Here is a 27,648-nt window from a genome sequence, read left to right as displayed (position 1 = left end):
TATATATTATATAAATTATTATAAATAATATATTTTATATATGTAATTATTTATATAAATGAATACTCAATGTATTAAATTATACATATTATTTTTCAGATCCAATTGTCTCAAATTTAATTATATATATATATATTACTCACACATGTTTCAGTAGGATTTAATCGAATTGAGTACTCGAAAATACCCTATGCATTACGCTTCGTGCTTGATTATGATAAATATATAATATTAATTTGATAAAACTGTAAATTTATTAATTTTAAATGGATTAATTGATATTTAAATAAAACCATACATATTAAGTAATGTGTCAAAACATTGCGTTTGGAGGAGCAGTAGCTGTACTAGTTGCTTAATAGTGTGTGATATTCTCAGCCGCACATCGCTATGGAGGCTCATCAGTTCTGGCCACCACAAAATCCATGGCTGAACTCATGCCATGACTATCTCTTATTCTCTACTCTAACATTTGTGTTTTTCTTTGATTTCAATTTTAAACCCTTCTCTTCCCCAATCGCTTTCTTTGCTGCCCCAATTCTTTATTATTATTATTAGCAAAAACTTTGTGGTTTCACTCATATTATTTTTTGACAAAGTGATACCCTTAAATTTTATTCTGTTAGTAAATCAAAACTTTCTATTATTCTCTATTAATTATATCCTGATGTAGATTAAAAAAGTAATATTATAATATTTTTAATTACTTTTCCTACATCACTCTTCTCTACATTCTCACTGTAAATCTAAAGTCCAATCATCCCATCTCTCTCTCTCTCTCTCTCTCTCTCTCTCTCTCTCTCTCTCTCTCTCTCTCTCTCTCTCTATACACACACACATTCTTTAAGGACAACATTGAAGCTTCTCTTGATTATGACATCGAAGATGTTTAGTATCACAGTGGAATCAAGAAATTTTAATTTGCTTATTTATTTTACGTATAAATCCCATCATGAGATCTTTTTCTTTTTTAAGTGTGTTACCATTTTTTTTTTATATATATTATTGGGCCGTGTAGGTATCCTCAATTCATCAATTTGACGTTGTGGAGGATGGAATTTCCATCCGAAGGACGGACCATTCATGAAGGAAGAATGGATGGAGGTTTTTTTCGCCACCACCCACCACCATCATCCCCTGCGCGCGTCAAGTCTCGGATTCAAAAATAAAAACGGACCTTTTTTTTTTTTTAAATTTTTGTTTTTTTAAAAAAAAAAAAAAAATAAAAAAAAAATAAAAAAAAAAAAAAAAAAAATTTTATTCTTTATAAATTAGTAATAATTCTTCTAAAATATTTAGCGGGTTTTTTTTTTTATTTATTTTTTTTTGCTTTTTTGCAAATATGAAAAAAAATGATCAAAAATTGAAAATTGAATTTTTTGATATTGTGATTGATGAGATGTTTGATGTGATGTGATGTGTGTGATGATGTGATGATATGTATGTATATATATTGATGATATTGTGTGTTGTTTGTTTGTTTGTGCGGGGGAGTTAGATTCTTCCTAGGTATAGGTTAGATTTAGGCATTTTTTTGGTTTTTTTTTTTTTTTTTTTTTTTTTTGTTGATTTTTTTTAGTATAATTTAAAAAATATAATTAATAAAAATTCTTCTTCCTCCTCTTCCTCCTTCCCGCTATCCGCCTTCGTCAATTTATATTAATTGATATTTTAATATTATTATTATATTATTATTTATTATGATATTTATATATGTCATATATTATATATGCATATTATATGCATATATTTATGTGATTATTTATGTTGTGATTGTTATGTGTTTGATGTGCCATGGATTGTGTTGTGTGGTAATTTGTGGTATTATGGTGTGTGTGCGGCGTGGTGCGTGAGTGTGTGGTGTGGTGGTAGGTGTGGTGGTAGTCACGCTTGTAGTCGCGTAATTATTCGTGGTTGAGAGGATGAGTCCGGTAATTCGTCATTGGTAGTTCAGTATAGAGGAGTTATTGAGTGGATGTCCCAGCAGCAGTGATAGTAATTGTTGGAGGTGATATTAATAAGCTCCATATGTTATATATTGATACTCAGGTGTATGATGTGTGATGATTACCTTTTTGATGTTACCATGTGTGTGAAATGATGTTGTTGTTGATGTTGTTGTTGATTCATTTTTTTTCAGTTAGTTATATTTTAGTTAATTATAGTATTTTATAGTTATATAAATTTTACTTTTTTCTCCCTCTTTTTTCAAATATTTTCTCTTTTCAAATTTTTTTTTTTTATTTTACTTCTTTTTTTTATGCAGGTTACTTATATTTTTTTATTATTTTTTGTTTATCAATATTTGTGTAATTTTATTTTATTGTAGAATTATTTATTATTATTAATTTTATTTATTTATTATGTGGTATATATATTATGTATGGATTGATGTGTGGAATGGATAATGAGATGCATGTTTGATGGATTGGATTATGAGAGAGAGTTATTATATTGATATGAGTATGAGTGAGTATTTATTGGAGGGTGTATGAGGTCCATTTGTTCTCTTGATAATGGGCCCAAATGGGCCTTAGAGTTGGGTTAATGAACAGTTAGGCTTACTACGGGCCTCGGGGCTTTAACTGTGTGCAAAATCCAGTCATGAGATAGGTTGGGTCGTGACAACCTTTGTGGCTCTTTCTTATATTTCTATTGTCTTTAGTCTACATTTCTATTCTACTTTGCTCGATCCCCTATTCTTGTCCTTTAGAATTCTTATTTGTTCCTTTATGGCAAGATGGCCTTGCTTGTCTCTGCTATTAGATTTGAAGGGTATGAAAAGAGACGTGAAGTATCATTTTCTGAGCATAGCTTCTTTACTGATCTTGGAGGGATGGGCCTTTTGTCTCTGTTCCAATCTCAAATAGATGAGATTCTCAAACCAACTAAATGCACCATTGTTGATTCACTTTCAAATGATCATGTTGATTCTTATGTTCTTTCTTAGTTGCTATTCTCATTTTTTTTTTGTTAATTCATTATTCCAGAAAAATCAGTAGAAGTTCTATTCAGTGCAGAAAAAAGTTTGATCCTAAAGCTTACATGATTTACAAGGAGCACAATAGATTAAGATAAAAGGATAACGTGTTCATTTATAGTGATGATGAATTTGGTATTGAAAATGAGCCTCCCAGTCCCAATGTGATAGATTTGCAATGATGATAAGCTTGGAGAATCAGATGTCATTAAAGGTTCAAGTTAAAAACAAAAAAATCAAGGTGATTCACTTGATAACTCAAGCCATAATTTTGGACCCTTTTCATCACCACTACTAGTAAGAAAAAAAACATATACAGTTTTTTGGGTTTTTACTTACCTTCTTGATAGAAAGAAAATCATCTTTAAAAAAAACTAAAATTTTAGTATAATTCCACCTTAAAACTTTAGTTTAATTTCACTTTTGTTTAAAATTTTAGGTTCGCCATTAACATGAGGATGGCGGGTGCCCGTGATGATGGGAGAAGGATGAGGAGCATGCTATTTTTGTTTCTTTTTTTTTTTCAATGTTTAATTATTAAAAAGTATTTTAAAAGAATATAATATTATTATTTTAATCCACATCAGCATGCAACTAATAGAGAATAACAGAAAGCCTTAATTTATTAATGGACTAAAACCTCAAAGTACCATTTAATCATAAAGTGAATTATAAATCTTGAAGTGAAAATGAGTGGATGACAATGGCAATGGTTGACAGGTGTTACACCGTAGAAAAAAGGTACATTGAACTGAAATTATTATTATTATTATTATTATTATTTTGCTAATGTAAAAATTAATTATATGTGGTTCTTGCATATGAAAATAAACTATTCTCAAAATGTTCTCTCTAATTTGTAATTCCTGAAATGAGAATCGAAGGATTGAATTTAATTCTTTTAAGGACGTAATTGATTCTCTTTGTTACAAATTAGGGCTATAATTCATATAACATCATTCTTAGAATTAGAATTGCATCATATAATTTAGGTAGCTAAAATTGCTAGAATTTCAAATAATGAAGAACTAAATATTAAAGATTTATGAGCATGAATATTTATAGACTTAAGTAAAAAAAAAAAAAATCCTTTTACAGGTTGAAAATGTTTAGATATTCTGTAGTCTTTATGATTAAAATATATCAAATTTAATTTAAAATTAATTTTTAATAACCTTTAATATTTTAAGTAAAATTAATCAATCCATAGTTATAAATCCTTTAAAAAACATCATATATTCATGTACCACATGTACCATAATAATAATTATGCCTTAATTTCTTACTAGTTGGGATCGGCTATATATTTTCATTTTTACCATTTAGCACTGTTAGATATCAAGACCACATCAATATCCAAAACTTATAACTCTTTTGATACCATTTGCCCTGATGTCATTTTAGGTATGATTCTTTCGCTTCTTATTTCTTACCCTATTAACTTATCATACTTCTGTATTGAGGCATTTAATGCTTTACATCGGATATGAGGATGAATATGATATATTTTGACAAATATGGAGTGATCATTTGGGTCTAATAAATTAATGTTATTTTGAATTGTGGGATTTGACGCTTTAAATTTAGACTAAATATATTATTTGAATTTTTCAAATGAAAATAGATTTGAATTTGGTCAAATCCCATGCATTCAAGTTTAAAAATTAAAAATTTTAAATAATTACTTTTACTTGTTATTTTAAATCCATTACAGTACAATCAAACGTACCAGCTCTATACGAAGTCACAACTTCTAGATACTTTCATGGAAATTTTTTTTATTAGTTCAAACAAAAAATTTTAAAATTTATAAATTTTAAATTCTAAATTTTAAATCAAGTATTTAAAATCCAAATTTTAAATACAAATGCAACCTAAATAAATATTCAAATGTCTGAGTTTAGATTTTTTTTTTATTTAAAAAAAAACACGTTAGTATGCTAATTTGAAATAATTTATATTTTGGAATGGCAAACCTATTGGGAAAAAGTTGACACATCCTGTAGAGAATTTAACTATAATTTTGGAAATTTATGAAATAATGCTTTTGAATGGGAGCAGTTAATGGCATTATATTGGAATTGGGAGATTAATGAGGACTTGCCTATAATTTATATTAAGGGTTTTTTTGGCAATAATAGTTGTTTTAGTAACTGCCAATTTTTTTAATAGTTATCAACTGTTTTATTAACTATTATCTGTTAATGATTAACTGTTTATACAGTAGTTTAAAGTAAAAATGTTTAGTAAAAATATCTATTAGATTAGTTGTTAAAATGTAAAATGGTAATATCATATTTTTTTTACCCTAGTTAAAATACTAAACACTACTTTCAAAAGTCATGAGGGGTGATGTTTCATGATCCATCGATTTCTTCAACCTCTAAACACTTATTACATCAAATAATATAAATAATGGAAGTAATATTTTAAACTTCAGTCAAAATACTAAACAGTACCTTAAAAACTATTACCAAACTGTTAGTTGTGTTTGGCAGCTTCTTCCTGCTTCATGTTGTGGCATGTTTACTGGTTCTTCTGTTGGATTGTACTTGAAAGTGCTTATGTAGAATATTATTTTTCCAAAGGTACTAGAGAGAGGGAGAGGGGTGGGCGTTTGGTTTTGGTGAATGAAGTAGCAGCTGAGGCCAAAGAATATATTAAGAGCAACAGAGATTAGCATGGAGGTAAGAAAAAGGCAATCCTTTTGTTGACTGAAATGTGATTTTTCCTTGATACTTAGTTGCTTAATTTTATGCTGAAACTTGTACTGAAAATGCATTTTTTACTGATGTATTTTTGCAGCTGTGTTAGGTAACTTTTTACCGTACTCCTTCCCATTATCAGACCTCAAATTTTTAATAACATAGCCACTTTGCTTCTCAACCAAAGCTTTAAATTTCTTAAAAACACTTAAAACTTGACCCTTGCTACTTAGAAAATACACCCAAGTCATTCTAGTCAAGTCATCTATAAACAACACAAAGTACTTGTTTTGGCTCAAAGAAAGCACACTCATAGGGCCACATACATCAGTGTGTACAATTTCTAATTTATTAGTAACTCTCCTAACTTGATTCTTAGGAAATGATTGTTTATGCAATTTTCCAAATTGACAACTAGAACATACCTCATCACAATTAGAAATAACATGCATGTCTTTAATCATATCATGAGATTGCATAAATTTCAAAGAATTCAAGTTATAATGCCCATATCTTTTGTGCCATAGCCAAGAATCATCAGATGCAACAGTAAATACATGATCAGTACCATTGCCAGACATTAGAGGAAAGCTATTATCAACCATTTTAACCTCCATTACTTTAGAATTATTGGAATCATAAATATGACACCAACAATCTTTGAAAGACAAAGAATAACCTTTTTTCATCATCTGAGCAACACTCAATAAATTTTGATCTAAGCTAGGAATGTAGAGAACATCAGAAATATGCTTAGTACCTTTCTTTGTTTGCATAGCAACAATACCCTTGCCCATAGCCTGAACCATCTCTCCATTTCCCATCTTGACACTTGCTTTCACTGATCTGTTTAAGGAGGTAAATAAGCTTTCATCTCTAGCCATGTGACTTGTACTGTTCTGCTGAAGAAGATTTTTTTTTCTTCTGTTTTGCTTTGGTTTTTATTTCTCTGTTCTTGAGAATTCATTTTCTGCTCAAAATTCAACGCCTTTATGTGCTTAGTAACTGCTTGAACGATGCTGGGTTTTACAGTCCAGAGGCATACGAGGAATCTGACCCTTTCAAGCCTGGGCCTGGTTATTTGAAGGAAGAGTTTACATGAATTATGAAAATTCGATATCCTGCAGTAGTATTGTAATTAACAATGTATCATCCTTTTCTCTTGATGTTCTTATTATTTTTGTCTATGCATTTGTTGTTAAAGTTGGCAAAAGGCATGTTAACGCTTATTCCCCAGTGATTTTAGCTCATTCAAATCCAGAAAAGAAACTGGTGGGGATTTTTATGTGCCTTCTCTGCAGATTGAAATTTTTTCTTGGACAATTGAACCTGTAAAGATTATTGGGCAGGAATTGTTGGGCCTTTTTCCTGCTCTCATTCACTTAAATGTGAGACCGCAATTTTAGACCGTTGCAATTAGCCATGTTCATGGGTTTGGGTTCCATATGGTCCGAGTCTGAAAAAATGGTTTAGGATCAGGGTTTGCTTTTAAAGTAAGCCTGAATTTGGGATTGTTGTAATGCTCGGTGTAATGTTTAATTTAATTATTTTTAACCTTTTTTTTTATTAATTTTTAGATTAAATTAAAAAATTTTAAATTAAATTGAAAATATTTAAATTAATTTAAATAAAAATTAAATATCTCAATAATTATAAGCATGTAATTGAATATTTAGCCATTTGGGATTTGTCGCTTGTTAAAATGTTTCAAGTATTTTATATATTTTTATAATTTTATTTAAGGTAAATTATTATTTAATTTTTTTATTTTAATAAAATTAATTATTTAATTATTATATTTTAAAAAATATAATATTTAATTTTTATATTTTATTTTTATTTTATAAATTTTTTTTCCTATTGATTAAATTATTATTTAATTTTTTTATTTTAATAAAATTAATTAATTAATCTCTATATTTTAGAAAAACATATTAATTAATCATTGTAATTTAACTCTATTAATTATTTAATCTTATAATCATTTTTTATACCGAACTATCATAATTTTTTTCTCCTTATTTTGCTCTTATCTTCTTTTATTTTTCTCTCTTTATATTTTTATCTTTATATTTTTATCCTTTATATTCATATATTTCTCTCTTATTCTTTCTTTATTTTTATATGTTAATAAAAATGATATAAATTGTCTACATAAAAAAATTAATTAATTTTCTTAAATTTTTTAAAATAATTAAGAAAATTTAATTTTCAATCGAGAAAAGACAAAAACAATGTTCAAAAGATTTATATTTAAAAAAATATAAATTCAGATTTAATTTTGTATAGTAAAATTTTTATTTCTTTTAAGAATATATTTTTCAAACTACTGTATTTTTTAAATATATATATATCAATTAATTAATTTTATTAAAATAAAAAATTAAATAATAATATTTTTTAAAATATAATAATTAATTAATTATTTTTTTTAAAATAAAAAAATTAAATAATAATTTAAATAATAAAAAATTAAATAATTTAATAAAAATAAAATATATAAAATAAATAATATATTTTTAAAATATAAAATTAAATAATTAATTTTATAAAAATAAAAAAAATTAAATAATAATTTTTCCTAAGCAAGCAAATTATGACCACAGATCCTCCCGCTGGTTTAACTGTATTCAAGAATTTTGCCACGTCGCCATTATGGCCAGTGGGCAAGTTACACGTGGCCCTAGTCCAACAAAGCATACACTTCCATTAATAACTGTGGACTATATATGTGGGAATCTAATCGTTAAATCAGTTATGAGGTTTAGCTTCATCCTCTTATCCTTCATTACCAAACAAAAATCACCACCGCCCAACACAACACTGCACTACCTCCCTTTCTTCTCTGTTCTACGATACTTCACCTGAAACTCGTTCCAACTCAGTGACCCAACTCGGTTAATGGCATTGCTATGCCCCCAGTTGGAGAGGTTCCTTCTAACCAAGCTCCACTGTGGCACCTCCAACCTCAAATCCTCCACCAAGAACAATTTGCTTCCAGTGAGAGCCAAAAGCCAATGTTCCGCGATTGCAATAGATGCTCCGTCTTCTTTAACTGATGTTGATGGGATCCGGTGGGGTTCTGCAAGCTTGCAGGGCCCTCGTGAAGAGATGGAGGATGATATTATCATTCGATCAGATGGCCTTGATGGGTTCTCCTTTGCTGGGGTTTTTGATGGCCATGGTGGCATCTCTTCTGTCAAGTTCCTCAGGTTTGCCCCAATAGTTGGAATTTAATGTTGAATTAATCTTTTTTTTTTTCCTTTTTTCCTTGCTGTTTAGTATTTTCACTTGGGAAAGGTTATTGATATTTTATGAGTTGTTTCGTATATGATGTTTTAATTGAAACATGTACGCTTCAAACACATTTGATTTGATTTGGAAATGAGATGGGAATGAAATTAGATGTCATCTAGACATCGTAGTTCGAGAATCACATTTGCTTTTGCATATGCTCTTACAAGTTTGGTTATAATTGACGCCAATATTATCAAAATTCAATCAAAATTTTAGATAAAATCTTATAAGTTATACTTGAATGTGGATTATTCCAATTAAAGAAAATTGGACGTTCTATCCATAAAAGCTTGGAGGAATTGCGCCCATCTATGTGTATGGGGATATGTGAATTCTTAAGTGTTGTTTCTGATCTCTGATTACAGGGATGAGTTATACAAGGAGTTTGTTGCAGCTTTACAAGGTGGTTTGCTATTGAGTGGAAAAGATTTCAATGTCATCAGAAACGCTATAAAAGAGGTTTTTGAAGATGTTGATGCAAAATTGTTAAATTGGTAAGCCATTACATTCTTTGAGCATAGAAAAATAGGAGCACAGTAGTCATGGTGTAATTATATATTCTATATGATTGGATTTAAGATTTGGATGGTGTTTCATTTTGTAAAGGCTTGAAACGATTGGTGAGGAAGATGAATCTGGTTCAACAGCCACTGTTATGTTCATTGGAAAGAATGTTCTCATCATTTCACATATTGGTGACTCATGCGCAGTAATAATCCTGACTTCCTTTTTTTTTTTTTTCTCATCGACTCAAATGATTGTTTCCTCCATTTTTGTGATGTTATTTTCTGCCAAATGCCATTCCCTTTGAATTCCAAGAAGACATAAGAGATAAGTGAGGAACTTAGAACATTTTAAGGTGGTCAGCCTAGGAGCAGCTTTTATGTAATTTTTCATATCATCTTAGCAGATATGCTGATGCAGGTCCTGTCTCGTTCTGGAAAAGCAGAAGTGTTGACTGATTCCCATCGACCCATTGGAAGCAACAAGGCCTCTCTTCAAGAAATCAGAAGAATCAGAGAAGCAGGTGGATGGGTGTGTTTTTCTGTTCTTTATTTTCCATTTGCTTTGTCAAATTCTTATTTAATTCTCATTTCGCCAACATTGAAGAGAAAATTGGAAATTCCTATACAAGCAGAAATCTTTGTAGAAAAATTTTCATGCTTAACAAATTTTTATTGCTGTTCTGATTGACATCACATGATGATTACTATTGCCTTATTCTGTTCACATGGGTTCTGTTCACATGGGATTAGCAGAACTGCTTTCTGTTATATCTTTAGGTTAAAGACCAGACCATCATAATGTAAGAAAATGTTATTGTCCTTGACTATCCTCATTTGTTTTCTGCTTGGACATTGGATTAAATTTGATTCAGTTTCCCTAAATTGTTGTCTTGAATATATTGTCCCAATAAAAGCCATATGTCATGGGCAATCTAATGTGAAACTCCACTGTTTGCTTAACCTACATAGCTGATCTAATGATGATTCTTTCTGCAATTTATATAGATTGTCAATGGAAGAATCTGTGGAGATATAGCAGTATCACGAGCTTTTGGTGATGTAAGGTTCAAGACAAAGAAAAATGAGTCAGTCCTTTTTATCCCTGCTTAGTATTCTCAACATAAATATATGTTATTGCATCTGCATAATATATAAGTATATGGACTACTAGTATAATTCATGTCCTAACAATGTTTTCTACACTTGTACAGGATGGTGCAGAAAGGAGTTGAAGAAGGGAGATGGTCGGAAAAATTTGGTTCTCGGTAGGAACTTTGCTTTTCTTTCTCCCACCCCGCCGCCACCACCCCCCCATCCCACCCCCCACCTGGTAGCATGCTAAGTTACTTCTCCATAATGTGGGTGCCTTAGGGATTAGTTCATCGGTTAAAATAATTTGTAAATCACCCTAAGCACAATTAGAAGCATTCTGGATAATATTGAATAATTTTAGAAAAAAAATGAGATAGTTGGTGTTTTTGGATCATCTATGGCTATGAAGTCACAGATGCCAGCTTTAAGGGCATAATACTTCAGGGGAAAATGCAAATCTTATGCTGTTTGGATTTCACTATTGGACCTGATGCTCCTGGTGCTTTTATGCTTGGAATCTTCCAAATGACTAGTTCAAAGCCAACATATCAGTTCCATTTTACAGAAGGATGCATGGGGAATAAGTTATATTTTTATTAACTGCATATGTATGAGGCAAAACTTATTGCTCGTCATATTGATCACATGAGGAGACTGAATTTTCACTCGTAGTTATAGTTTATCACTTCTTGAATGTGCATGAGCAACTGCAAATGTAATGCCCCATGTGCTGATATGCTTTTAGCTACCTTTACAAGCTGAAAATTTTTTACCTTATCCTGGACATGTGAAAAGGATTTGGAAGGTAGCTTAAATTAGATTGTTCCTCCTATACATATAATGTAAACTGAGTCAATTTCTAGCTTGCAAAATTGTTTATAAGGTCCCTGCTGTTACATTTTCACAGAGTGCAATTCAATGGGGACTTGGTTATTGCATCTCCAGATGTTTTTCAAGTAGCTCTGGGTTCAGATGTAGAATTTATAATTTTAGCATCTGATGGTTTATGGGATTACATGAACAGGTTTGTTGGTCCATCGATCTTTGACTCTTATATCTGTTGGCCATTTGTTAAAATACCCAGAAATATCTATCTGCTACTATTATTATTATTATTTTTTTAAGTTGTGAGGAGTGTCATGCCTAGTTTTGTTTGCTATGTTCTGTTTCAGCTCAGATGCAGTTAATTTTGTTAGGAATCAACTTCGGCAACATGGAGATGTTCAGGTAGCTATTTTCTTTGCTACTAATTATCCATTCCTCAAGTCTTAAGATTTTCACTAGTAGTTCTCATGTTTGAATCCTACTGAGCCAAGATAAGGACTGGGGAATGGATAGGAGCCCCCAACTGTGTAAATCACCAATGACCCAAGAAATACAAATTCTGTTACTGTGCTAAACTGAGAACCCAGTTTTAATATCGATATTCTATAGGTGATCTTTTTACCATTTTCCATTGCTAACTTTCCTCTTGTTCTGGTTTCAGATAGCATGTGAAGAACTTGCACGAACAGCTCTGGTAATTATTTACATGGACAAGTAGTCTTATTCTAAAGTATAGTTAATATTCTACTCAAGCAGTTCTATAACCTAAAGTTGCTTATGTTGCAGGATCTACGTTCGCAAGATAATGTCAGCATTGTTATCGCTGATTTAGGGTATGCATCTATCTGTAGTTGCATGATATTTACCATTATGCTTCTGAGCTTGAGTTCTGCTCAATACTTTGAGTTAGCCTCTGACGCATACTAATAATTTTCAATGCATTAGCCTTAGGGCTAGTTTGGCATTGTGTTTCAGACTAGCAGAAGGTGTTGTTGGAAAAAAGCACCATTTTATATATAGCTAGGAAAAAGAAAAGTAGTTTAAACTGTGAAAAACAAACTTTAATGGCATGTACTTAACATATTCAAGTTGATGCTTTTTTAAACAGCTTAAACAACAATGCCAAACAGGCCTTTACTTGAATCAACCACAACCATCAGTTACTACACCAATTTTATCTGTTTTGCCATTTAATTATTAACTGATTTGGAAAATCTTTGTTAACATTTTTTTTTCTTGTTTTTAAATTTTGCACAGGCAAACAGATTGGCAAACTTTGCCACTCCAACAACAGAATTTATTTTATGAGTTGGGCCAAGCTTTTGCCACTGTAGGTATTGTGTCTCTTGGAATATGGTTGTCATATCAGCTTTCTTTGTAAATCTGATAGCTTCTGGCAATGTATATAAACCAACATAGATTTCCAAATAAACATGTATATGCCAACATTTTACATGCTTGTAATTTAGGCATAATCAGGCCTTATCCAATGAATGTAAACATCTTATTGTTTTGATTATGTATTATTACCTGTACTTTAAAAGAACTAGTTGATAACACTTGTTTTCAAATTAGTTGGAGTCAGCTATATGGATCATTTTTCACCATTTAGCTCTATTTAAAACTAATCTGCATCACTATCCAAAAATTATAAACTTTTAATATTACTTTTCTCTGTGTCATTTTAAATCTTTACCTTTTCTTTTTCACTTCTTCCACTACTAATTTGTCACACTTACATGCTAAGGCATTTAATACTCTATATTGAATATGATCAAATTATTTCAATCGACACTCTCTCTTTTTATCCACAATATGTGCTATGGGCACTCAAATATCCATTTTCTTATAAAAATGAATAACATAACTAGAATGAGGTAGGTGCCATAATTTAATGGGACTTAAAGCAAAGTTTAAAAATTTAGGACGCTTTAGTACTTATTCAACTCAAACTATGATAAAACTAAAAAAATTAGAAATTAAAAAATTACGAACATTTTAATACCATATAGGGGATGAAGAGCCCAATTTTACGAAAAAAATCATAATATAAAACGGATATATATACAATAATTTTATTATAATCGTTAATTGTGATGAATTCTATTATGTTCAACGATTATAATGAAATAATTATGTGAATATCCCATTATTATTTTTGTCACATCCAATTATGTGGGTTAAACCAACATTAGGGCTTTAATCAGGCCTTCAAAACTCATAATAAATCTTTCTATTCACAAAGCTTATAATCAAGCCTAACCTTAGGGTCCAAACACATAACATAAAAATATAAAATCTTATAGAGAATCTAACTCCACCTAGTTACATTGCATGGCAATATAGGGAGCCCATCTCAACCCATTCGGTACCATCGATATTATCACCCAAAGCATAATTTTATATTTAGTGTTATAGTAAAAATCTAAGAATATAAAAAAAATTAAAAAATATATAACTAAACAATAAAAAAATTAAAAATATGCTTTGCCATTACATCTCACGTAACCAAAATTAATTGGTTAATTGATTTGAAATAATACAGAATGGTGTAATCTAAAAACAAGTAATTTGAAATTTTTATTTTTCACATTGATATAATATAAATTTATATTATAATGTATTGGCACTTTTTAGCTTTTTAATTAAAATCTACTATGATTTATTGATTTTGAAACTAATTTATTGAAAATTATAAATTATATCCAAAATATGAAGTAAAAAAAAAATGATTCAACTCACAAATTCATTATACACAATGGTTTAATTTTAAGAGTAAATTATTTTTTAGTCCTTGAATTATCTAATATTAACACTTTTGTCTCTATATTTTTAAAAGTCCATGTTTTCATCCCTGTATTTTGTATTTTATAATATGAAATTAATATATATATATATATATTTAATTTTTTTTAAAAATAATTCACTATTTTTTTAATCTAACTGAAAATTTAGATAAAAAATATTATTTATAATTATTTTTTAAGTATAAATAAGATTTTAATTATTAAAATTTAAAAATATTTAAATAAAAATTTATTTTTAATATGATGAATTAATTTTTTTTATATAAAATACAAAAATAAAGATAAACTGGACTTATTTCAATTTGATTCAGTCACGAAGCAAGACATTCACAACTTTAACTGATTTCAGTTTGATTTAAATCGATCCAATTCCGATCCGGTTTTAATTTTGAACCGGCCCTGGCCGGTCATAGTTGCGGTCATTTGCACTCCCAGTCTCCCTTCCTCACTTCTACTTTCTCTTCTCCATCAACAATGCCCTGATCAAGTGTTGCTTGTTTTTCTAGCAGAAACACTCCCTCAATAAGCTCAAAAATGTTGTCGTTTTTGCTCTCTCGCGCTTCACGCAACACCACCACTAGAAGGTTACTCAGTTCCTCTCTCTCCTCTTCGCTTTCTCTCTTCAACGACATAGTCATCGTCTCTCCAAGTCGCCCATCAGAACCAAACCCTAAAACTAACCAGATCATCCGTACACTTTACCCATTTACTCAATCTTACTACTGGAGGAATTTCGAATTTTCCCGCAACTATCTGAACTCTAATTTCTCCAATTTGAGGTTTGTTGGAGGAATTTCCACTTTGTCGAGCTCGAAGAACGAGGATAATCGGGAGAATGGAGGGTTGTCGAAAGAAGGAGAGGTGTCTTGGATTGATTTGTACTTGCCGAGACTGGTTCGCCCTTATGCACGGCTTGCTCGACTTGATAAGCCGATAGGAACTTGGCTGCTTGCTTGGCCTTGTATGTGGTATGGTTATTGAGAATAATTTGATGATTGGGTTTGAGTTTTCCTCTTTACGTTTGAATCTTCAACACTTCTTTAGTTAAAGATGAATTGGGATTTTCCTCGTCTTGTTTTTGCCATTTAGGGGATGATATGACGTATATGCCCATGATTCTTGGTTGATTTCCCTGCAAACAGCATTGGTTGTTTTGTTGCAGCACCAAATCCATTAATCCATTAACCTTTTCATTTTCAGTGTGTTGTTTAAAGGAAGAGGCTAGAATGCACTCTAAATGGCTATGTCTTTATTTTTAAAATTTCGCAAGAGTTAAACTTTTTTGAATGACCGGCCGCGCTTTCCTTTGTAATGTCAATTTAGGTGATGTTTATATTTTAATGTTACATTGGGTTGGTTTTTAATGTTGTTCACATATTGCTCATGTGAGGTTCAAGAAAAAACTTGTAATGTCCCTGTGATTTGATAGATCATAGTTTGCTTGCATAAAAATCAATTCTTGTTTGTTTAGGTCGATTACGTTGGCAGCAACCCCAGGGCACCTTCCTGATTTTAAGATGATGACTTTATTTGGTTGCGGGGCTTTGCTTTTAAGGGGTGCTGGATGTACCATAAATGATCTCATTGATAGAGATATTGATACCAAGGTAAATATCAACTCTTATTGTTTCCTAGCATATAGTGGTTACGCTAGTTGTAAATGCTTATTATATTAAAGTTTGCATGTATATGATTTGTGCTTCAAGCATGATGACTGGGATTATATTGCAAGGTATTAGAGTTTTGGATTTTTTTTCTCTCTAGAGTTAGCAGGTTTCTATGAGTATGGTTCCAACCCAGCTACCATGACTTTCAACATTAATATGTTTGAATTTTTCTTTTGGCCTCCACTTAAAAACGGGAAAAAGGGGCCAAACAACATCATTGTAATAACCTCCTGCTTTTCTTGGAACAAAAGCTAAAGGTTATGGTGGAATGAGATACTTATTAACTTTATTTGTCTTCATGTTGTTCTAGATACTTCCTGGGCCTCTACCTTTATTATATCTCTATTGTATCTGTAGCATATGCAAATAAGCCTAATATATGTTAGAAAATGCATGTTTGATATGTGAATATGCTGCCCAAAAAAAAAAAAAAATTATTATTATTATTATTTCTAAAGATTTGTGGAGCTTGCTTGAATGGTACTGGTATTTTTCAACTTTCAACATGTGGGGGATATGCCAATTATTATTATTATTATTATTATTATTATTTTTTTTTTTATTTTTTTTTTTTTTACATTTCCCCTCTTCTCAATTTCTATTTTAATTTAAAATTTATTGGAGTACTCTTCCTTTTCTTTCTCATGTTATTTCCATGTCCTCTTCCTTCATGACTTGTATCTCAGTCCCCCTCTCCCCCTCCAACCTTAGTCTTGTTAAAATCATAGCTAAGGGCCACCTTAGAAGCTAGGCACCTAAGAGGACATGCTTTTTAGCCCTTAAGCAAGACACATTCACCTAGGTGACATAGGGCTCCCTAAGTGCATGCCTAGCTTGGAGCCTTCGACATTAAAAAGTGCCCTTGTCGTATAAGCCAACAGATTCTGAGTTCAGTTTTATGGTGTGGCGCACTATGCCTTATTGTTTCCTTGCAATAATATATTCTAAATCTAAACAATTAAAAAGACATTTTTATAAATGTTCTCTAAATGGAACAGAATAAGGAAAATGATCCAACTTAGGATTGAGGCTTGAGTTGAGTATTGTATCCTTCCTTTTTGAGAATTGAAATATTAAAAGTATGTGTATCTGTGGTTCCTAGCACTAGCCTATGTCAGGTTGGTTTCTTTAACTCGACTCAACTAAGTTGTATTCCAGTTTTTTGTTGGCATTGACTATGTGGATTCATTCTCTGCTTTCCTGTTGGCTTTGGGGCCACACTTTTAGAAAGATAAATTGCTGCTAAATTTTCTTGCTTTACATCCCCCATGTCATTCTAAATCTTTCCCTTGCTTTCTTATTTTCTGCTACTTCAATGTGTTCAACTTTTTATAATGGTGGATTCGCTAGGACTTCTAGTACACTTTGACGCAAGCTTCTCAAAGAACACTCTCTCACAAGTCTGTGAGAGGAAATATCTGCTGGAATTTTTATTTTTATTTTTTTCCTTCTTTTCATTCATTGGCTTCTTGGAATTTTTATTAACTGAAAGCTAAACCTTAATACATGGAATTAAGTGGTATTTATAGAGGTTTTGATCTCCCAATCCTAGTAGAAGTATGAACTACAATTTAGGAAGTTTAAAGAAACTAAAAATAAATAAGGAATTCAAAAAACGAAAAAAAAAAGGAAAATAGCTAAATCCTAGATGGAATAGGGAAACTAAATAAATCCTAATTAGAATTGGAAAATAAACTAAGTCCTAAATAAAGTATGAAACAATTCAAGAAAGACTAAACAACAGCTGATGGTGGAATCTCGGCCAAACCAAAACATGGCCTGAGAATGGCCTTGGGCAGCCAGTTACACGTCCTAGGCTTGTTGTTGCCCAGATTACTTGCATGGGACATGGTTTTTTGCTGGATCACTACTTCCTACAATGCGTCTCAGTTCTCCACTTCAACCATCTTGCTTTGACATAGCTGGTGTTTAGTTTTGTAAGCAACATTAAATTCTTCTATCCATGTTAGTGTGCTTTCATGATAAAGTGTCCAGCTTTGAATTTTCTGGATGGGTTTGATCAGTAACTTTTCCTTTGATTTTTTTTTTAATATGAGAATTTTTTGAATGCAGGTGGAGCGTACAAAGTTGAGACCAGTTGCAAGTGGTCTTTTGTCACCATTTCAAGGGCGTTGTTTTCTTGGTTTTCAATTGCTCTTGGGTCTTGGAATTCTCCTTCAACTAAATGATTATAGGTCAGTGCCATCATCTTTGGGGAAATGTAGACACTTTGTAGCCTTATTTGTGGAATTACTTTCCTTCCTAGCTGTGGATGCTTAGAACAATCTGAGTGCAATTAATTTGGTTTATTAATCTTTTTTCCTTGTTCTCTATGAATGCCTTTAATGTTGTATATTTTGTGGATTTCCTCACATGCACTGGTTGTATGTCATGCTGCCTTTTGTTGTACCCGTGTTTCATTAAAAAAAAAAGGAAAAAAAAAAAAATCTCTTTTCCTCTTCCTTTCTTTATGATCGGATATGACTTCCTACAAGATATCAGAATTAGCCATCAGGCAACTACTGAAATTCTTTTCTAGTAGTCCTGATAGTCTGATACAAATCCAAATTCAACCAAACTAAAACCATAAAATGACAAATTTTCCAATCCAGTCAGGCCTCCTATCTTGTCTTCTGTTGTTTTGCAGTGTGGTAAACTAGTAGGGACTAGGGAGTTATAAATCAAGAGAAGTATAATAATTAGATGATTACAACAGCAACATAAATAGAAAACAGAAAAGGAAAGAAGAGAAAGCAACTTAATATCGGACTAGGGTTTCCTTGTATCGTTTGTTCTGGTGTCCTCTGAAATAAAATAGAATTTCCATAAGACCTACTGGTTCTGCGTCTGAATGTTACTGTCAATAATTAGCTCAAATTGAAAGATTATTGTTTTGATATTATTGATGATCAGGTGCAAATGGAAAGTAATGATAAATTATCTGCATAGATATAATATCATAAGCGGAGATTATTGTCTTTCTACTTCTGGCCAGATTGATGTAAAATCTAGATAGTCAAGATATTAGGAGACACTTAGAGATGTGGCATTCAAGCATGTTCATTTGTTGGAAGTTGCAAATTAATTTACTATTTCCCCAATTTATGTATGAGAATAACCAAGAATGAAGATAGTTATTTGTATTAGTATCAGTTAAAAGTAACTATTTTTCTAATAACTAAAAGTGTTATTCCATTAGTGACATTGTGATCATGACATTTGGCTTGGTAGTTTTGCTTCAAATGATTTCAAACAGATATTGCATGTTACATAGAGCTTATCTTCATTTTTCGCATATTGTTTACAATCAATTTAGATCAATTTTATCAGTATATGTATCAACCTGCTTAATTATCTGGAATAACTGATAGATAAATTTCCAACAGCCGCATTTTGGGAGCTTCATCCTTGTTGCTAGTCTTCTCCTATCCCCTCATGAAGAGATTGACATTCTGGGTAACAGCCACATTTTTTTCCTCTTTTATTATTGACTTATGATTGAAAGTTTTGTGAAAGTAATCTATGTCTCTATTAAATGTGACTCTTGTGATGCAGCCTCAAGCCTATCTAGGTTTGACATTTAACTGGGGAGCTTTGTTAGGTTGGTCTGCTATTAAGGGAAGTTTAGATCCAGCTATTGTTTTGCCACTGTACATGAGTGGAGTATTTTGGACCCTTGTGTATGATACAATATATGCACATCAGGTAGAACAACATGCTTTAAGATGACTGTTAGCCTTTTGTTTTCCAACTTCATCATGCAAGAAAGTTTTGACCTGTTAGAAGTTAGAATTCACTATGCTGGTGTATATATGTGTGTGTGTGTGTGTGTGTGTGTTCAATCTGAATGAGTTGTCCAAAGTTGTTGCTGATGTCAAAAGTTGAAGAGTAAAATTGATAAAATTAAAAGGATTTGGCAAAATTGAAAAAAATGTGCAAAGGTTAGTTTTTTTTTTTCATAAAATTAAAAATAAGACAAAGCAATTAGAATATGGTATTTTATTTCGAGCCAGGAATAAAAATATTTTTTTTTCCCAATTTCAGTGAGTTGGATTTTTTTTTTTCGGTGATCTTGCCTTAAAAATATTGACATTGAGATGCTACTGTATATTTTCTTGGAGCGCAATTTAGGGAGATTATGGATTCTGGTGCTTTTAAATTGTAATTTGTTTCATTCTTTATGCTAGTAATTTAAAGATTTTGTTATTTCCACATTCTCATGGAGAATAGTTATGTTGCTACTTTTAAAAGTGAAGTCAATAGCCATGTGTTTAGGATAAGGAGGATGATCTCAAAGTGGGTGTTAAATCAACTGCCCTGAGATTTGGGGATTCAACAAAGGAATGGATCACTGGGTTTGGAATTGCATGCATTAGTAGTCTTGCCCTCAGTGGAGTCAATGCTAATATTGGTATTTGCCTTCTTTCTAATCTCCTTATGATTAACTTCCACCCAGGACTTCAGTTGGCCCGTTGTAATTATTTCTTTTTTTAATAATAAAATTTGGAGCAGGATGGCCGTTTTATGCATTTTTGGCAGCTGCTTCTGGACATTTAGCTTGGCAAATATGGACAGTTGACCTATCTTGTCGGGCTGATTGCAACAGAAAGTATGTATAATGCTTACTAAATCTGTGATTTTTTTGATTCCTTGGCTCTAATATATATATATATATATTCTCTCAATTATATATATATATATATATATATTCTCTCAATTATTAGCAAGGATTGCATAAATCTCTTAGTGAAGGTCTTGGATTACATGATTGGCAACTGGCTTTTGTTCATAAACTATTGTCACTTCCTGTGGCTTGAATTCGCCCTTGTTTCTTTGCTTGAAAACACACACACACTTAAAATATATGTATGCCTTCCTTCTATAGCGCGCTAATGTTTATGGTAGATGGTGGTTTACCTGGTTCTATGGGAATTAATAGTTGATGTGGAAGATACGAGAAGAAAAGTACTTGCACTTAGATTTTTTTTTTTGTCCCCTCATAAGGCCAGGATTAGTTTAGTTGTGGGCCTAATTGACGAACAATTGGAGTTAGAGTTGTAGTTTGGAGATTAGGTAATGGTATTTTTTTATAGCTTGTGATTCCTTTATTTAGTGGTGCAAATTTCATTTTCAAGTTTTACAGTATCATACACTTCTATCCTTCTGATTGGGGTTTTAACTTTCTATTTTTGTTATATTTTTCTGACGCTTGTTAGTTGTGGATTTTTTAATGCAGCCATGGATCTTCTAGATTTAGTTGTTGTTACTGTAAACAATTGCCGGGGATCATATCTAAAAATGATTTCTATGCAATGTAAACAAGATCTAGACGTATGCTCTTCACCTGCCATATATCTCTCATTCCTCATGAGATTAGAATTATTGCTGCTGAAATTAATTCATCTACTGAATATTGCAGCTTCTGAGATTTAGACAGGTTTTTATAGGTGTTTTTCTTGTAGAGTTTAGTTCTCTTATGTCAGTTATGTGAGTTATGTAAAACCCTAGGCTTCTGACGCCCAACACGATTAATTCAGCCCAAAAACCAAATATTTAGTTCAAAGAAGAAAAAAAACCAAATATGCCTGTAGAGGCTACAACCTTATATTAGAGGCTGTTTGATTTTCCTAAAGGAATCAGGACTTCTAATTTTGATTCTGTTGTCAAATTTTTACCCTAGAACTGGACCTTGCTTATGGGTTATGCTGAAGTAGCTGGCCTAATGAGGCATTGTCATTGTTTCGCGAATTGCAGGCAAGGAAACGTGAGCCTACTGATGTTAACCTGCTTAGCATTCTATCATCTTGTGCTTTGTTGGGAGCATTAGACTTGGGGAGGTGGATACATGAATATGTCATTGTTTTCACGTGTCACTTATTGCTTTGTGTTGGTTAGGTTAAGAGTATAACTTATCCTATAAAATTTCTGTTCCCATAAAATATAATATTAGTGTTGGATTATTATGATAATTATATCTTTTTTTTTCTTTTCTTCTTTATGCTCTTTCTTGGTATAATTGGAATTTTTTTATTTGCCAGTTTTTAAGAAAAGTTGATACGTCTTTTTGCTGAGAGATCATGGTATCATGCAGTTTTTGCTGTAATGTGGAGTATTTGATTGGAGAGAAATACTCAAATTTTCAAGAACCACAATATGTCTTTGTAGTTGTTTCAGGACAAAATAGTTTTCTGGCTCCATTATGGTTTTTCCCTTCACAGAATTTTTGAGTGTCTGGACTAATTTTAAATATGGTTGGTGATGGTGCTGCATAATTTTTATCTTCTTTATTAACTAAGTATTTTTCTTTTATCTTAAAAAAAAAAAAAGAAGCCAGCTCATCCTATATCACTAGTTATTTAACCTTTAAACTCTTCCCATCTTGAACTGTTATTATTTAACTTGATATTTCTTTCAATGTTCTTTCTTGGTTGCAGGTTTGTGTCAAATAAATGGTTTGGTGCATTAATTTTTAGCGGGATTTTGTTTGGTAGATACTTGTGATAGAGGTATGGTTACCTTTCGCTGAACATAACCTGTGTATTCTAGATTTGCTCTTTGGTTTCCTAGGCAAGGTTAAAAAATAAAAATTGGTTATTCTATAGATTTTTTGCTGTGGTGAAAGGAACCCAAAAATCAATCTCTCTCATTCTCTCATATGCTAAAGATGATTCATGGTTATAAATCACAGGTGTCATGGACATGAACATTTCATCTCTATGCAATTGAATTGCTTGTAATACTTATATTTTTGAGGTTTTACTAAATTATATTTGATATACTTACAAATTGGTCAATATAGAATTTAATTGAATTGAACATGAGCATCCATGGGGTTTCCAAACAGAGTTGATGAGGCATATGCCTCTTCTGTTAAATGCAAAAAAGGACAACAAAAGCATGGGCTCTACTATATGCCTTTGGAATCTATATCTTAACTATGGATGACTTATGCAGTGTCTTGTGGTGTGTTGCAGTTGAACTTTTCAACGTTGTTTTGAAAACAAGCAGCAGAAAATCTTTGAACAAGCTTTGAATATTATTCCATTATAATGTATCAGAAACTGACAATGGGATTGGGAGACTAACCCATTATCAATCTTCAAACTGGATAACCAAACAGGAAGGCATTCAAAGTTAATTTGTGAAGGGATTCAATGTGCAGACTCCTGGATTCTCATTGATTGATATTTGCCTTCCTAACTTCATGCTCCCGCATAGTTTCTGCCTTTCTGTGACTGTAATGTGTATCAGAGGTCTCTAGCTTTTTAACCAAAGAAAGAAAAGAATAGCCATTCTGTCATATTAGCTGAAATTATGATTGATCTTCTGGCCATTGTTTTTGTTTTCATTGAGATCATTAATTTCCACATGTATTTTGAATCAGAACTTACAAAGTTTTGTTCTGATTATTGGGTGATTGATCCTTTGTATTAAGACATTGCTGCTGTTGATTGAGAAAAAAAAAAAAAAAAACTTAAATATATTAGTTAGAAGATAGTAAAAATTAATTTAAAATTAAATTTAATATATTTTATTCATAAGATTTTTAAAATAACCAAACAATTTTGAATTGGTTTGGGTTAACTTTGTTTTGTCTTTTTTGGATGAATTTAAATCAAGTCATTTTGAATTCAGAGCTGAATTCTCATATAGAAAAGATTTCAAATTAATTTGTGGATTACAAATATTTTGGTTGGAATGTTACTTTTTTTTTTTCTAAAGAAAAAAAAAATAAAATAAAAAGGCCTTTTTGGCCTTTGAGAAATTTTATTTAAAAAGTTACTTAAGTCTCGGTTAAATTTTTAAATTTACTTTTAAGTTTGATTTATTATGAAATGTGGCATTTATTAAATAAAATATATATTATTAAAATAAATTATATATAAAATATATATTTTATTTAATGAATGTTACAATTAATATGAGGTATATTTTTTTAATTATATATATATTTTTTAAATTTTGTAAAAAGGTAATTTATTTTTAAATTTTATATTCAGATACATAAATTTATTTGACTTTGATTCAAAAAGATAATTATGTTAATTGAAATTAATAAAAATATTTTTAGTATAAAGTTTTAATTAAAAATAAATATTAAAAGTTTAATCAATGAATTAAAAATGTCAATCGTTTACGCTAAATTATAATTATATCTAAAATTTTTATTTATTAATCAAATAAAGTTTCAAGTATTATATTGTAATTTATTGTTAACTTTTTAAATTTAATTTTACTCCTTTCGATATAATCTTGACAAATCTGAAAATTTTGGCCATTTTATATAAATTAAAATTAAAAGTTATGGATATAAGTGTGAATCGACATAAATGTTTGGCATTTTTAGTTTAATTGACTTAACTATTTCTATAATTTTTAATATCCATCTTATAATCGTACTCTTTTTAAAAAAAATAACTATTTTTATTAAATTTAAGAAAGTATAAGAGATTCAAATTAAAACTAGACAGCAGGCCATCTAACTACACCCAATTTAGGGTAAAAAAGTAAAGTGAAAATGTAATATCTCAAAATTTTAAATAATTATTTTTTGTGTAATTATATGATTTTTTACTATTTTGGAGGGTATAGGAGAGACCATATGATGTTGATGAGATGTGAATATATGTGATGTAGAAGTGTTATTTAGATCATTTTGCAGGTTGGGTAGGTCCTAGGTCTAGGAGAATTTTTATCAGATTTTCGGCAAAACTTAAGATGTCCTTTGATTCTTTAAAGTTTTGCTTTAAGTAAATATTGATAAATTTGTGATATGATTTTTAGGTGAGTCGAGTCAGCCGTCCTCCTCTGCCTAGCCGCTGCAGTGACTTTCGGTTAATTAGTGAGTAGATATTGATTTTATTTATAATTTCAATATTTTTACATATTTAAGACATGCTCATGTATCACTTATACATATATGTATATAGTGAAAATTAGGCATGCCTTATATTGCATTTGTTCTTGATGATATTGTTGTGATTGTTGTTTTATGGTGATCTGGAGTTGTGTGTATGAGTTGGTGTGTATGTGGTATATATGGATATGGATAGGACGGGTAGACGTGGCTTGAACTTGACTCGCTGGGACTCAATCCTTATTATGGATAAGTTAGGGTAGGCACGACTTTGAGTTGATCTCGCTGGCTCCCGCATTTGGATATTAAGAGAAAGTCTGGCTTTGAGTTGATCTCGCTGGCAGAGGTTGGAACTAAGAGAGCTGTATAAGGGATCAACTCCCATATATATATGTGTGAGTATGGATGTGACACACGGATGTGTGAGTGCTCTAGATTGCTTTTCATGTGATTATGACTCGACCTATTTGAATTGTGTGAAGGTGTTGCATTCATTCTTAGGGATGCACTAGACTTAGGTAGTTATAGAAATTGTATGTAAAATCAATATCTTACTTTATGAGTCGAACGCTCATTCCTGTTCACCTTTTTTTTTTTCAGGTTACAGGAGAGTTTATTCTTGTGTTTAACCTGCTTTCTTCCTCGCAAGTCTATTAATTTTTATTTCCATATTTTGTATTGTTAAATTTGAATTCTAGATTTCCCCATTTGTAGAATCATTTTATTTAGTGTGGGACTGTAAGATTAATTATTTTGGGGTTATAAAATTATTAATTTATGTATGTGTAAATGTGTGGATGATTGTAAGGGTGAGCTGAGCTCCCCAAATTGTTTTCTTTTGAGATTACAGGTCGAGTGAGTTAAGAACTCCCCGTTGGATGGTCTATGTTATGGTCTGATTCTGTGCAGTTGATTTCTTGAAATTGGGCTCAAAATATGGGTTTCATGGATGGTTTAGAGATTAGTTGGGCTTACTACGGGCTTCGGGGGCCTTATGTTGACTTAAGTCGTAGTGCTGGTTCGGCCCACAATTTGGGTCGTGACAAAAATGGTATCAGAGCTTAGGCTCCAGATTCATGGAAATACATATCTAAGGCCTTAAGAAGAGTCTGGTTAGGAGTCACATGTTGAGTATAGGATCCTGTTTCATGTTCTTTTGTAATTCCTTATTTCTAGATTCTACATTATTCCTTGAATAGTGTAAGAATGCTTCAGTTTAGTGGTTCAATTTTTATGGAGTACATGGTGATGTGGGTTAAAGTTAGCAAACGTGTTGAGGTTTGCCTTAGGAATACGTACTCTAAAAAATGTTGTTTTTCTATCATAGTAGGGCTAAATGGTGTGCCTATCTAATGCAAGACATGAGTATATAAAGGTGAGTTATGACAGTGTAGCTGCCTAAATAGGGATGAAGGTATCACTGCTGGTAGTCATCAGTGGATAGCCTAATCAGAGAAAGTTATGGTATCAGTGGGTTTGAGAGAGATAAAAGATTGGAAAACATAGTCTGTTGGGACGTACAGCAGTAACTATGCAATGTTCTCGATATTTGTGCTGTAAGCTACAGATTACAGTATCGACATGGGATTATTGTGGAGAGCTGCATGCTTTCCCGTGGTGTTCTATAATGGGGTGTTTGCAGACGGCCTCTGTTTTGGTACAGTTATGCTAGAACAGAGTTTTATTTCTACAGGAGAGTTTGAAACTCCTAATTAGGGGTTTAAAACTCTTGAGCTAGAGTATCGAAGGTCACAGTTGGGTGGTAAATAGAGTCAGTGACTCGGTTACCCTAATATGAGCTAGAGTTATATTAAGAGTTGCCATAAAATTAGAGGTTTCAGTATAGTCACAAAGTAAAGGTAGCATTCACAGAGTGGGACCATTTGGTCTCAGGTATGGGATTTTAGTTTTGTCATTACAGTGTACTTTTTATCTAGAGTTTGATAAAGATAGTACTCTTTGTGTGACGGTGAAATATAGAGTGCGGTTCTGCTTCCTAAAGTAGATCGAAGGTTATGAATAATGTTATAGCCTATGAAAAGATGTTTTAGAAAAGTTTATAGTATGATAAGAGAGCTGATAGCCTTACGTAGTTGTGGCAATGTAGTAGATATGGTACTTTTTTTACTGTCAGTTGTACTGCAGAGTATGGTAATGTCCTTCAAGAGAGATAGCAGATTGCTACTGGTGTTGGTGACCTACCGAATGGCATCCCAGGTGGGACTATAATATGTGATAGATAGTTATTGGCTCAAGTATCCTAGAGGGGCACAAGTTTCATTTTAGGAAACATAAATGATCAAATCATGATGGACGTAAAGTCTTTGAATTTAATGATGGGTTTGGATACCCAGTATCTTAAGTTTTGGCGAATTGAGTGGCAATGGAAAAATAGTATCCTTATAGATCTTCTCCTCGAGGTAGTTGAGGGTAGCCTGTAGTCTAATAGACAGGGACAAAGATTGCACAGTGAATGTGCGACTGCTAATCCCTGAGTTCCTTCTCAGTTTCTTACTGCTCAAGACAAGAGTATACTCTAAGTAGAGGAAAGGGTAAGGGTAGTAGGTCAGCAAAGATAAAGATAGTATATTAGGATTGGACAGTGGTACAACAGAGTATTGGTGATGCTGATATCTTATAGGTAGAACGTAACTTTTGCAATGAGATGATAAAATTTGAAAAAAAAAAAAAAAAAAAAGAGACATGAGTTAAACATTATTATACAAAATTAGATGTAGTCGATTGTAGGAGGATATTTCTCCTTCTCTTCAAGTTTAGCTCGTACTTTTGGCTTTAGAAGGTTATGTAAGGAACGGAGACTGGGTCAAGGTGACCAAGTTATTTGAGAGTTTAGTAGGCACCAGTTCATACACAATCTCCTCATATAAGAATGACGGTAAGTTTATACCAAG

At 31.5% G+C, this 27,648-nt stretch overlaps 2 protein-coding genes across 2 annotated transcripts; both read left to right on the top strand.

Moving 5' to 3' along the window:
• The first annotated feature begins 8,429 nt into the window (after positions 1-8,429).
• On the top strand, positions 8,430-12,924 carry LOC110650667 (protein phosphatase 2C 57). The gene is made up of 11 exons (XM_021805749.2): positions 8,430-8,897; positions 9,348-9,476; positions 9,589-9,691; positions 9,907-10,017; positions 10,494-10,573; positions 10,700-10,753; positions 11,488-11,604; positions 11,753-11,807; positions 12,067-12,099; positions 12,192-12,238; positions 12,663-12,924. The coding sequence occupies exons 1-11, from the start codon at positions 8,587-8,589 to the stop codon at positions 12,784-12,786; spliced, it is 1,164 nt and encodes a 387-aa protein (XP_021661441.2). The 5' UTR covers positions 8,430-8,586; the 3' UTR covers positions 12,787-12,924.
• A 1,618-nt stretch (positions 12,925-14,542) lies between these two features.
• Positions 14,543-23,317, top strand: LOC110650666 (4-hydroxybenzoate polyprenyltransferase, mitochondrial). The gene is made up of 9 exons (XM_021805746.2): positions 14,543-15,180; positions 15,684-15,819; positions 17,953-18,074; positions 19,266-19,335; positions 19,435-19,584; positions 20,155-20,290; positions 20,392-20,488; positions 22,314-22,385; positions 22,854-23,317. Exons 1-8 carry the CDS (start codon positions 14,747-14,749, stop codon positions 22,378-22,380), a joined length of 1,212 nt encoding a protein of 403 aa, XP_021661438.2. The 5' UTR covers positions 14,543-14,746; the 3' UTR covers positions 22,381-22,385; positions 22,854-23,317.
• The last annotated feature ends 4,331 nt before the right edge of the window (positions 23,318-27,648 follow it).

Source organism: Hevea brasiliensis, chromosome 9 (assembly GCF_030052815.1).
Source record: "Hevea brasiliensis isolate MT/VB/25A 57/8 chromosome 9, ASM3005281v1, whole genome shotgun sequence".
Classification (NCBI taxonomy): domain Eukaryota; kingdom Viridiplantae; phylum Streptophyta; class Magnoliopsida; order Malpighiales; family Euphorbiaceae; genus Hevea; species Hevea brasiliensis.
This window is presented reverse-complemented; position numbering and strand designations above follow the sequence as displayed.